Source organism: Convolutriloba macropyga, chromosome 1 (assembly GCF_964194025.1).
Source record: "Convolutriloba macropyga chromosome 1, txConMacr16.3, whole genome shotgun sequence".
NCBI lineage: Eukaryota > Metazoa > Xenacoelomorpha > Acoela > Convolutidae > Convolutriloba > Convolutriloba macropyga.
Window position 1 is genome coordinate 60253752 of NC_134468.1, and position 12869 is coordinate 60266620.

A 12869-nucleotide genomic window follows, 5' to 3' on the forward strand; every position below is an offset into this window, starting at 1 on the left:
AACTCAGGCCATCCCTCTCCTGTGGTGACTGTAAAGAGTGTCAAGAATGCCTCGAGTACATTGTCGTAGTTGAACTGGAACTTCTTCCAGATCCTGTCCTCTTCTACTACTTCGCCAGTGTTGGTGTCATAAACTAAGTACTTGCCTCTGAAATACAGAGAAAATTTAGAGGAAAAGATGGCAATATTTCAGAGAGCCTATGAGATCCGAAACACTGAAAAGCCACGGCAGGTAATTTTGAAAAGAAAGAGGCCATGTATAGGGAATCTTCTACCAGGACTACTGGAATCAAGAAAAAAACAAACAGAGTTGCGGCCATTTATGATTAGCATATTCAAACTAACTAAAAAAATTAGAGAGTTGGAAAAAAACGAAACTGTGATAAGCTCTGTGACTGGTTATTGTGACTACTCACTTGCACTCTGGCTCTGTCCTCTTGGAGAGATCTGTGCAATAGAAGAACTTGCCCTTGAACAGCTGCACTGCTATCACACTGAAGATGAAGTGGAACAGCAGATACACAACAAGGATGTTAAACACGTTCTTCAGTGACGTCAGCACACAATCGAATACAGACTGAAAATACAATTTACACAATTATGATCGAAAACCAGCGAAAAGGCAACCACTTAGAACAATATTGAAATATTGAAAGCTAACTTACATCAAGAGCAAAATTTCGAAAATAATATATATTCATAGCTAATTTGTCCCAGATATATAACGGCCTAGCAGAAGAGTATTTTCCATTTTCTAACTATAACTAGCTTATATTCTCTATTATAATTATATGATTGATTCCTGATTGAAATCAGGCAAAAATAGAAATATTACAGTATGGAATTGCCGTTATTTTGCTCGGCTGGTGAACTCATAAATCTCAACTTCTAATAGCAGTTGCACACTTAGTACCATCGTTTTTTAGCTCTGCTAAGAGTAATTTATGAACGTTTAAGGAATCGAGTTTGCGTTACCTTAAGCTTAGGCACCCTGTTGATGGTCTTGAGGGGTCGCAACACCCTGAGGACACGGAGGGACTTGACAGTGCCCGCTGCACCTCCTCCCCCGTCGCCCGTGTTGCTGATGACGAAGCTAGCAATGGCACAACCCACCACCACTGCGTCTATCACGTTCCAGATGTCACGACAGTACGACCCAGGATGGAATAAGAACCCTACACACAGCACAACCTTTCGTTACCCAGAGGAAATATCAGAACTGGGCATGTCAAATGGCAAAAAGATATCAGAACTGATTCAGAACTATGGTTTTGCTTTTAACTCGCCAGCAAGGACAGTAACTTCTCATACTCAGGCAACACCAAACGGATTAATGCTGCTGGTATAATCTTTTGTTTTCCGGTTTGTGTGGGTTGCACGAGAAGTACCCGGAAATTTGGGAGAAGTATCATTTTAGTCCAGGTATGCGACTACCATCAACTGATAACACGATTGTGTGGTGCTCATATTAAAGACATGATTGTGTTGATCTCTTAATAAAGTTGATCGTATCGAGTGATGAGCTGCTGGTGGGTAATTTTATGAATTGGTTTAAATCTGAACGACAACGATAATTTTTACAACCAAGTTATCTGAAATGTTTCGTGAAAAAATTTCCGAAAAGGCTCCTTTTACACAATGAGCATTTATGAGTGAGTGCCTACCTAAGTCAATGATTTTGACAAAAAGCTCGAATGTGAATATAGTTGTGAAGCAGTAGTCCAGGTATGTCAGGATCTCGTTCCTGAGACTGCTGTCAGTAACTGGGTCCTCGGCTGCCAGAGCGAGGGAGCTGAGGAGAATGACGATCATGATGCCCATTTCGAAGTAATACAGGTTCGCTATCCAGTGACATGCCCTTCTGATGGGGTTGGTGGGGGTGCAGATGAAACAAGCGTTGTAGGGCAGCATTGGTTTGGGTCCACTCTCGTTCTCTTCCTCTGTCACCAAGTGGGGCACGTTAGCACCTAAAGGACATTACTAACTTTAATGTCAAAAAATTTGCATCCAAATTTGGTGAAAAATTTAGAAAATAAATTTTAATCTTTTACATGCATCGTATGAGTAATAGCTCTACTGTTAGTTCAACTCAAAAAGTGGAAAAAATGCTCCTCTAATCAACTGATATCTGTAAACATTTAGGGGTGATTTTTTAAATAATGGAGCTGTTGCTGTGTTTGATGCGAAAATTTGGTCAAAACTAGTTTAACTGTAATAAATCCGCGATGTTTGTATTTTATTTGTTCAAGCGTCTGACGACAGAAATTACTCTAAACATGTTTAAGGACGTCGGCGCATGCTTAAGCAACAAAGTGAACAATTGATGAATGAAGGTAGTAGGTGAGGTGAGTACCTTCTCCGGGTTTGAGATGATTGGGTAGTCCCCCCATGGAGTCTATGGCCCCATTGGCCTGTTCTGCCTCTGCCTCCAACTGCTGCTGCTTCCTCTCTTCCTCCTTCCTCTCCTCTTCCTCCTTCGTCATCTGCTGAGCAGTGGCCAAGTTGTCCACCGCGATAGCCAAGAACACGTTCAGAAGAGTGTAGTTACCCAACAGGACCTGCACACAAAGTAGTTGACAATTTAACAAAATTCTCTCCTGCTTACTCAAACCACAATTGTACCCCCCCCCCCCCCTCATCCACTAGAATACGAATATCCTAATTGATGCTTTATAACCTCTTGGAATGGCAGGTTTTAATATTCACGGTTAGTGTCACCTCCTTTTTATACTGCACAACTCACTATCTGTCCAAAAAGCCCAATTACGTGTTCACGCATTCAAAGATCGATTAAATTTTAGAACTCATTTAAGTTCTTTAAAAAAGTTCAGAGGTGATGAAACAGTTCTTTTTTTTCAAAACTTTTCAAATGGAGACCATTGAACATTAATTGACCCTAAAATTTTATTTTTAAAAAATATAAAATCATGTCCAGGAATCACAAACTCTTTTCCTTCACGTTTCGCAATTACGATGGTCTCGATCTATTTGCAGAAGCTTGATTCTGATGTTGCCTAAAGTCAAAAGAGGCATTACTATAAAGGGTGAGTGGGGTGTTTACCAAAGCGATGAAGTAGAAGGCGTAGAGCATGCCAGCAGAGCAGGCTCGCTCCTTGTTGTCACAGGCAGACCTGATCCCATCGTACATCACCACGTTCCAGTCCTCTCCCGTCAAAATCTACAAAACATTCCTCACTCTCGTATAATGAACATACCGATTGACTAGGCTGCTTACTCGTGTCAGGAAATTTACTTCTTGTATCTTGATAACATCTTTCCACAATCGTATCAAGATTTATCAAGGAATCCTCAAGTCTCTTCAATTTGTAAACAAAGCAATAACTCGTTTATTTTTTGTCGATGCAAAAATTATTCTTGGTCAAAAATGCCTGAAACCAGGTTCCTTGTTTTGTCTTAAAGGAAACAAACGAGTCATTTGAGGCTGTTCACACTTAAAAACAGCTCAGTTTATACAAAAGATTAATTGGATACTTTGTCTCACTTTTAATTTTTTAGTTCTGGAGCTCTGCTAAGAGTTCAAATAACCGTTGAAGTTGTCGAAGATGGTTTGCTGGAATATATCAAGAGAACTTCTTACTGGTGATATATTTGTTATCAAATGTTCAATTGTTGCGATTATTTCTTTATTAGATTTCTTGCCCCAAATTATTTTCATGGAAGAAAACAGTTAATTTCCCTTATAAATTTGACAATTAAAACTTAGCACATATATTTAAAATAAACTTCATAAAACGTTACTAGCAAAAAAACACATTGGGCATTACTGAGGACAAAAAATTAAAAAAAAGTTTTTGGTCAAAACAGTTTGATGTTCTGAGCGGATTCTCGTTTTTTCAAATTTCTACTGCATTTCTTGTGTTCTGAGGTCCTATAGATTCTTTCGAAATTTTTAACTTTTTCAAAATCTTGCATCGCTTAGTTCATTTCCTCAGGGCAATTAATAAACTGCTGTCGTGTAGCACCTTTTAAAATTAAACAAATCAAGGGTAGAATAGATTCAAGCTTGATCAAAGTTGTTTTTGGCTACCCGAAGGCTAATTTGTATACCGTAGTGTATTATAGTACAAACTGACAAAGCTAACCAAAATTACCGAGTGATAGCACATTATGGTACCAAAAAGCTACGTACACTTGAGTAATTTCAAAACACGCCATGAAATATTATTTTGAGTTCAAATCCGTTTCCCCGTAATGAGTTATCACGCCTTCAACTTTTTGAACATCTAGTAGACGATTTGTATAATTTTCATAGAAGTTTGTAAAGACATCTGAGTCAAATTTATGCCTGTTTTCGTAAATTTTGTTTTAGAATAGGCAATAAATGTTCACTTGGATTCAGATCGATGCTGCTTGCTGACGATTCCAATACCTCCCGGTACTTTTCTTCAAAAAGATTGCTGACAATCTGATTTATGCACAGGAGCATTATCCCGTCAAAAAAGTCTTGAAATGCAATTTTTTGTCACAATTTTCCCCAAATTTTCAGGTATTCACGATAATTTAGCTAAAAAATTTTCCGTCCTCTTGATTGTATTGTATCCCAAAACTGTATTGTGATCGCTTGTCCGGGCTCAAATTGTTTTTATTTTGGCCAAAAATTTGTTCCATTTTTTCGAAGAACTGGCATAATTCCGTCGCTAGAGATGCACTGAAACTTATCTTTTGAGGAGGGTTTGTATGTACGCTGGGTAATGAATATTGATTGCAGGCTGAGTTGCTTTTGTTTTTTGCTTGAAACTAGGAAATTTCGAAGCGCAACAGCTTGGTAAATAGTAAAAGAACAAAGCAGCTTGACTATCTCTTTTGTGTAAGTCAGAAAAACTAGAATTAAATTAACGTTTTGCTCAAAAACAACACTTAAAGTGCACAAATTTCGCTGCACGAAGCTTGTGTTGGTACCAGAGTGTATACACTAACCAGTGAGTGCTTTAATTGTGAATAAAGGAAACAGTTGGAGTTGTGCTAGTACCTGGAATACAGTCATGAGTGCAATTGGGAATGTGTCGAAGTTGCTGGCAGGTGTCCCACTGTCGAAGTTGAATCTAAAATCACAGCTATTGGTTAGTCGATTTCTCGCTTCTACACCCAGTGAAAGAAAAATAACGATGAACAAGTGCCCATAATCCAAAAACGAATGTTGTTGTACACAAAAAATAATAGTGAAATGTTTAAATTAAGTTGCCGATCATCAGTTCTCATTATTTGACGATCTTCTTGAATCAGTAAAGAATCAAAAACCAAGATTTTTTTCTCATCTCAAAAATCGCCAGGAGCAAAAAAAACAATTGCGATGAAACCCAGAGTAATTGACACCCATCGTGTAAGAAACGGACACCTGTACTCCTCCTCCTTGTGGACAAGACATTGTTACAAACACTGCAGATGAATGTTCTTAAGCGAGGTGTCAAAACAGAACGGGGTGGAATACGGACCGGCCTCCGAATAGTTGCATGCCGAGTAGGGCGAATATCATGATGAATAGGAATAGGAGGAGAAGGAGGGAGATGATGGATCTGACGCTGGCCAGCAGAGTGATTCCCAGGAACTGCAGTTCACTCCAGTGGCTACATTCACTCAATCACTCACTCAGTTATCATCACAAACAGAATACGCAAACAATGCATTGTATGTATACATATAGACTATTATCCCTAGTTCAAAACTGACGGTTATCTTGCGAGATCTTGTAATATTCTGGCGATACTCTTGCAATATTATACATAATCATACTTGAGTCTTGCAAGATTCTTACAAGATATCTTGTATACCAGAATCTTGCAAGATAACCGCCGGAGTTGGACTTAGTGGTGTGTAAAATCTAAAAATTTTCAGCCATATACGTCGAGTTATAAAAACCTTCATCCTTCGACAAAATTTTATTTTATTTTAAAAAGCATGAAGAGAAACTACTGTCACCAAAGAAAAAGAGTGATCAAAGAAAATAGGAGCAATTGAGTAGTGCACGAATTTTTTGAATAGAGTATTTCAATTCAGTTTGCGAAACAAGAGCTTAAAAGAAACTGGACTGGTATGTGGGACTGAGCTGGATCACAAACCCGACCAAATTCACGTGAAATGTCTATACGAATTATGGATAAAATCAAAAGATCGTGTCACGACTTCAATAAACTTCCACCCGCAGCAGGATTCTGATTATATATAGTAATATCTAATATGTAGTGAGCGTGATTTGCGCAAGTTAAACACATAGGATGGTAGTAATTTGGTTGTCTTTTGGTTATAGTCCCACAAAGTTGTAAGAGAGGCAAGAATGGTAATGTGTCCATATATTTGTACCACATTTAAAGCTGTTCTATGGATGTGTGCATCAGGAAAGATTTTCGAAATTGCGGTCTCTGTTTATGTATTACTTGGCTGCAGTCGTTGTGCATGTGGGGGAAAGGAGTTTGAATGGACTTACGATCCTCCGAAGAGCTGCATGCCGAGTAGAGCGAATATCATGATGAACAGGAAGAGGAGGAACAATAGAGAGATGATGGATCTCATTGACATCATGAGAGACAGCACTAAGTTCCTCAGAGACGACCAGTACCTGAAACAGTCATCATCTATAAGCAAACATGCATACGTATAATGTCACAATCTCTTTTGTAAAAGCGATAACATTTATGCTTATCACGTCCACAGCCATATTTTAGAACACGAGACTCAGAAATTCAGCTTGACTTATGCGAAATTTACAATAGGTTGTTGTCTCTCAACTTTCCAACAGTTTGCGTGAACATAAATTTCAGAACATTTCAATGCAGCCTAGATAAAAGTGACATCTTCGAGCTCCAAAGTTGAGGTACTCTTAAATCAAAAATAAAGCTACCATTAGGGGTTTAGGAAAAACAAAAAACTTGTTCCAACTCCGAATGAAATGGGGTTAAGAATTTTATACCAGCCCTATTTTTTTAATTGAGCCAATTTTTGTCGATGGATATCTTTTTCGGACAGATACAAATGAGGTACCGTTTACCTTCTGCTTCGACATTTTTTGTTTTTTTCTTGATTACCTATAAGTAGTATTATATGTGTTCAAAAGCTACATAATCGAATTTATTCAAACACTTCAGTAGTAGCACTATAATCCGTCATAATTTACTTTTAAGAGTTTTTAATTCAATTTTTGAGTTTGCAAGTTAAATATTTTGTATTTATACGTTGTCGGTTGTTGCAGTATAGTTACTTGTTCCAGTTAATGACAAGTCTCATCGGCTCCCTGATAAATCCAAGGTAAATACTTACTTAAGGCTTCATTTAATTTCTAACGGTTGTTACAACTTTGACCCTATTTGGCTCCAGAAATCTGAAGTTAGTTTATTTTTTGCACCTTAGCTTTCCGTCTTCTTTTCTCGTCACATGATTCATTACTGACACAAGTCTCGATGCTTTTCTTTGGAACAAATGTGAACTTTCTAACGGTTAAGCGGGTAATGGGGTCTTGTTTTTAATACTTTCACACCAATTGTGTTCAAAAAACTTAAGAGAGCGTTTGATTGATTCTTGCCAGCATTTGCTATAATTGTTGTCAGATTGATCCTGAAGCGTGTTACTAAATATGGCTATGTTCTTTTCTATTGGTAAAAAAATGAAATACGATTGCGGATTTGATGTTTTACTGTCTCAAAGCAAACTTGATGGCACATTTTTCCCTTTTGCTTTTATGTTGTGCCTGTACAGTACATTTTTTAACAACCTTGTACCCTTCCTCTGATTGGGTTCGTAGCTTGTTCATAAATTTATTTAAGTTTTTGAGTTGTGAAACAACAGGAGACATGCTATGTTTTTATAATGTTTTTTTTTTGCTCTAGCTTTCGTTCACACTTTTTGTCTTTTTTTTTTGCAAAAGTCACAATTTTCAAGGTTACTTGTGACTTCCCAGTCTCACTGGTTCAACTGAATAGTTTCTAGAAATAATTGAGTTGCTAGATACTGAATAGGGACAAAATGAATCTCTCCATCATTAGTTAATAATGCATTAGGTAATCAATTTTTTTTATAGCAGAAACTAGTTGGTAATTGTATTGACAATAAAATCCTTCAATTTAGATTAATTCTTTATAAGTCTGTAACCTAACGAAAACTGTTCACCAGATTGCCACAATTTCTGAGACTTTGAAAACGAAAGAAGGGCACGAATAGGTTCAGTAAACAGTGAATGTGATGTGAAAACACCTAAAATAGACAGCAGCAAAATTCAAAAAAACTTTCCTGGATATATTTATCTTTTCTTTTGAAACCAACTTTTTCTTGTAGTCTTGTAGTGACTAGTCACGCGAATTTTTGTTTGGGAGCAAAACTACTCAAATAACATCAGATAATCACCTAGCTATAATAAACTATGGTACCGAAAAGCTACGTACGCCTGAAGCTACCTACGTATGAATTTTTAAAAAACGCCGGGCACAGGACGCAGACATCCAATAGGACAACATTTTGAGCTCAAATGAGTTCCCTGTTAACTTGTCAACACGCATTTCAGCCTTTTAAACACCAGTTATACGGTTTGTGTTGTTTTCACACAAGACTTTACGACTTCTGACTCAATTTTCCGACAGCTTTTCTTCCAAATTTTCCCAATTAACTGTCTATTTTCCTAACTGTTGCTTAGAAATTGCCAATTAATCTTCAGTTGGATTCAAGTAGGGACTAATTGTTGACACTCCTGTACCTCTCGCTCTTTTTCGTAGAACTTTCAGACTTTCTTTGATTTATTCAGAAGAGCATTACCTTCTCGAAAAAAATGGAAAAGAACACGTTTTCCTTTAACATTTTTCAAAATTTCCAAGTAAATCTGACATTTCGAATCGCAACAACATGACAAACAGTATACGAACAAAGCAGCCTAACCATCTTTTCCGTGTAATTGTAGAGAATTAAAAAGAAATCTTGTTAAAAATTTCAAGATTTGACACATGTGTTCACGTCGTAGCGAAAACCAAACGTTTTGAGCAAAAGTAACGCTTAAAGAGGACAAATTGTGCTGTAGGTAGCTTTTTGGTACCATAGTGTTTATTTTATTTTTCAAGCATTGATAAATTGCTTGGCATACGAGGAGTTGGATCATTATGTGCAAACGCTAATTGCCAATCGCCCTTGTTGATTTTGTTCCGAAGGTTAACCTTGAGATCATGAACGAATAGTTTGTATTTGGGACTAATTAGAATGTTATATAATTGCCACATCAATGCGTACTTATTTCAATTTTTCAAATACTTAGTTTAATCAATGCGTACTTAGTGGTATCAAATTCTGATGCAATAAAAAGATAAAACGAGATTTTCCATGTGAGCTCAAACTCAATAAAATTTACCCTATTGTTCAAGAGCTCAATATTTTCACTCTTTCAGGTTAATTTAAACACATGAAATCAGCTAAGTTAGTTAACGATTAATTTACTCATCTGCTTGTTTTTTCTTGCAGATAAAAGCTACTGTTTGGGCTTTTTTGAACGGATGTAATGTAAATTTAATACGCAAAGCTTCTTAAACTATAAAATATGCAAAATCTCTCACATAATACTAGTAACACGGTATCAGGATGGTGTTGATGATCACGTTTAAGTTTAAAAATGGCACTGTGTACCGGTTTTCAATTTCACTGTTTTTGATTTTTCCGTTTTTAATTGTATATCTAAGTCATTCATAAGCATATGTAGAAATTTTGCTTCCATTGCGTTTCATCAGTTTTTGGCCTAAAAGTGTCATGTAACAAATCAACGTCTTGCAAGAAAATGGAAGCTCAACAAAGAGCAAAATTTGCTGTTGCGCTGATTGATATAACTAAACATGTATACAAATTATTGAAAGACAAGAGAGAAAAGAGAGAGAGAGAGAGAGAGAGAGACGCAGCGAGGGGAGGGGGAGAAAACAAAATATCCTCGCGAATCACTATGAACAAAAATTTAATTAATGGTATTTTTAAAGATTTGGCTCAATTGTAAAAGAACCCGGAGTTTCATTTGTCTATTCTACCCATTAGAAAAGAAGTCATCTGTTTGAGAGCTGATAAAAAATTCCACAATAAAAATTGAAGAAATAAATTTGAGAGTTAGAGAAAACAAGGAGGCAATGTGCGTTCGCACATAATGTTTCAAAAAAACAACAAAAAATGTCTTGCATCGAAACTCAATGTCGAACAACCAAAACCAAATGTCTTGCATCCCACCAGAATAGTATGGGACCTGTATTGATTGAGAATAATTAACAAGACGACAAAAATTAAAAAAGGGCAACGTGAAAAAATACAGTTAAACTTTTTGAAAACAATTAATTTTAAAGACATGAAAAAACAATAGCTATCAACTGAAAACTTCAAATCCCTTCAATATTTATTTATATATATATATATATATATATATATATATATATATATATATAGAAAACCATTGAATTCTGTCACTATTAGGAATATCATACGACAACAATGTGATATGTAACTTATCATTAATATAAAAATCGAAAAAGACAGCAAAAAAGGAACACAAAATTTAAAAAACATCCAAGTACAAAAAAACCAAAACCATCTTCTAGATTACAAATCAGCAACAACGATTAAATTTTTATCCACTTGAAAAAAGATGCGACCTTTCTCTTTGCCAATATTATGCTAGAACATGATAGAAGTATTAAAAAAATCAAAGCTCGAAAACCAGTACGTCTCTAAGTACTTTAGAAGCGTAAGACAAAACAACCTTAAAATTTCAACCAAAAAATAAGGATTAGATGAAATTTTAACTGCTTTGGAAGCTAATTTGACCTGTCGCTATTAAAACTAAGACTGTAAAACAACAACGAAGACAGGCAGAACTCTAAGACTTTTAATGAAATCATAACGTATCTTCATTGTTCAGCATTTGTATGTAAATTTGGCATTTTCAAAGCTGAGCTTTGATTTGAAATCATTCTGATCTGTAATTAACAGAAAAACAGATTGCAGCGCAAAAAGATGCAAATATTATTTCAAAAAACGCCAAAGCTCGCATTACAAACCATATAACGTTGAATTTTAGAAACCTAAAATTAAACCAAACTAGTGCTGCATTTGCTGCTTGTCCATTAGAAGTAATAATTGTTCGAAAAAATTAGAAATAGCTATTTTGACAGACAAAGTCATTATATCAAACATAAAGTTGGATAAGTATTGTGTCATATTAGCAAAAAAACCATTATTTATCAAGTGAAAGCATTAGTTAGGTTCTGTATCCTTTCAATAGGTAGCGATATAGGCTTCATATTGATTAGATTCCGTCATAAGACAACAGAAAAAAAACAGCAAAACTAACGAGTTCCAAAAAATGAAAAAATTCTTTTGTCAGAGTCATTTTGTCAGAGTCACCAAAAAATCATGACCTTTACTCAAAACTGACAAAAATAATTTATGGGGCTCCATTGCAACTTAAATTGGACTTCTCATTAATTGCACTACAAAATGAAATCAGACCCGTCTGTTGATTGGATAAAAAATGCACATTTTTTTTAATAGAAAAGATTCAAAATATTATCAGAATCTTTCTTTATTGCAAAAATCAGCGATGAGACTAAACCTGGTCTTGTTATTGTTGTGCGGCTGAATAAAAATTTCAATATGCCAAAAAATAGCGTAATAAATGCTTTGGCAAAAATGTCTTGATATATCGAAATAATTTATGCATTCTTGGTAAAAATTTAAATTATTTATTTAAGTTAAAGGTCGCCAAATTATTACACTTTCTTAGGAACCGGAGATAAAAACTAAATCCAATCGGAGTAAACAAAAATTATGTTAGCAGTTTTTACGTCACGCGTTACCGATGAATTTGGAAAAAGTGGCTGACAGAGGCACGTCGTTTCGTGTCATTTTTCATGTAAACATGAAAACAAATGCTGAATTTTCAAACATTTAGCAAAAACTTTGGCCAAAAAAGTGGTTGAAACATTTCAGCAACTCATTTTTATCGTTAAACGTAAAACCAATGACAACATCGTCAACAATTTCTTCGTGTTTTTTTGGAAAATTGATCAACTTGATCGGATACCAGTCAAATCTTCACAAAATTTTAAGCCTCGATGACTCCGTAGAAAAAATAATGAAACAGTATCGTTTTAGTTTCAAATTCTACGCTGGATAGGATTTCAAACGATACCACTAACAACGTACGATGAATATGTGACTGAAAAAAAACCAGTTGAGCATATAGATCCTCTCCCACTAAGTGGGTCGGAACAATTAGCCTGAAATCAGTTCGAATAAATTAGCGTTAAAGGTCTCACTTCCTTTGTATCCAACTATTAATCTAATATTTGTTTTTTCGAAAGTTTACGTCAAATCTAACATTAAAATAAATATCATTGCTGAGATTTTTAACAGAGGATATTTCTATTGAATTTGAAGTGAGGGTAAATGTAGGATACATTGAGTAATTCAACTGTTATGCAGTTTACAATCGAAGGAAACTGAGCCTCGCCTCTCTGTGAAAGCTTAAGAAGAAAAAATCTATCAGAATACGGATATGACGAAACCTTTTTCTTTACTGAGATTTTACAATCCGATCTTTCAAATCCTCGTCCAGACAATCCTGGTAAGTTTTTAGGCCGTAAGCTGTATGGATATTTTATAAATTCAAGTATGAATGCTGACCTTGTGACCTTGAAGACCCTGAGGAGACGGAGGGCGCGCAGCACTGAGATACCAAATGACTCATTCTTGTAGTGACTCCAGATCTCCTCCCCAATACTACCCAAGATAACCTGCACACACAACACAGCACACAAAGTATATAGAAGTACAGACACCGCAGTGACCATAACAAGCACAAATAGAAACGGCACATCAACTGTTTTAGAAATTGGAAGTCATTAAATT

At 35.8% G+C, this 12869-nt stretch overlaps 1 protein-coding gene across 18 annotated transcripts in view; it reads right to left on the bottom strand.

Moving 5' to 3' along the window:
- Window positions 1-12869, bottom strand: part of LOC142341107 (voltage-dependent calcium channel type A subunit alpha-1-like) — a 294273-nt gene that overhangs the window by 102348 nt on the left and 179056 nt on the right. For all 18 annotated transcript variants that reach the window (XM_075391999.1, XM_075392008.1, XM_075391990.1 and 15 more), the window contains 9 exons: window positions 12645-12754; window positions 6442-6573; window positions 4990-5062; window positions 3061-3177; window positions 2353-2557; window positions 1664-1966; window positions 975-1174; window positions 416-576; window positions 4-147 (listed from right to left, as the gene is read on the bottom strand). In XM_075391999.1, the coding sequence (XP_075248114.1) occupies window positions 4-147; window positions 416-576; window positions 975-1174; window positions 1664-1966; window positions 2353-2557; window positions 3061-3177; window positions 4990-5062; window positions 6442-6573; window positions 12645-12754 (1445 nt within the window). The remainder of the gene's footprint in view (window positions 1-3; window positions 148-415; window positions 577-974; window positions 1175-1663; window positions 1967-2352; window positions 2558-3060; window positions 3178-4989; window positions 5063-6441; window positions 6574-12644; window positions 12755-12869) is intronic.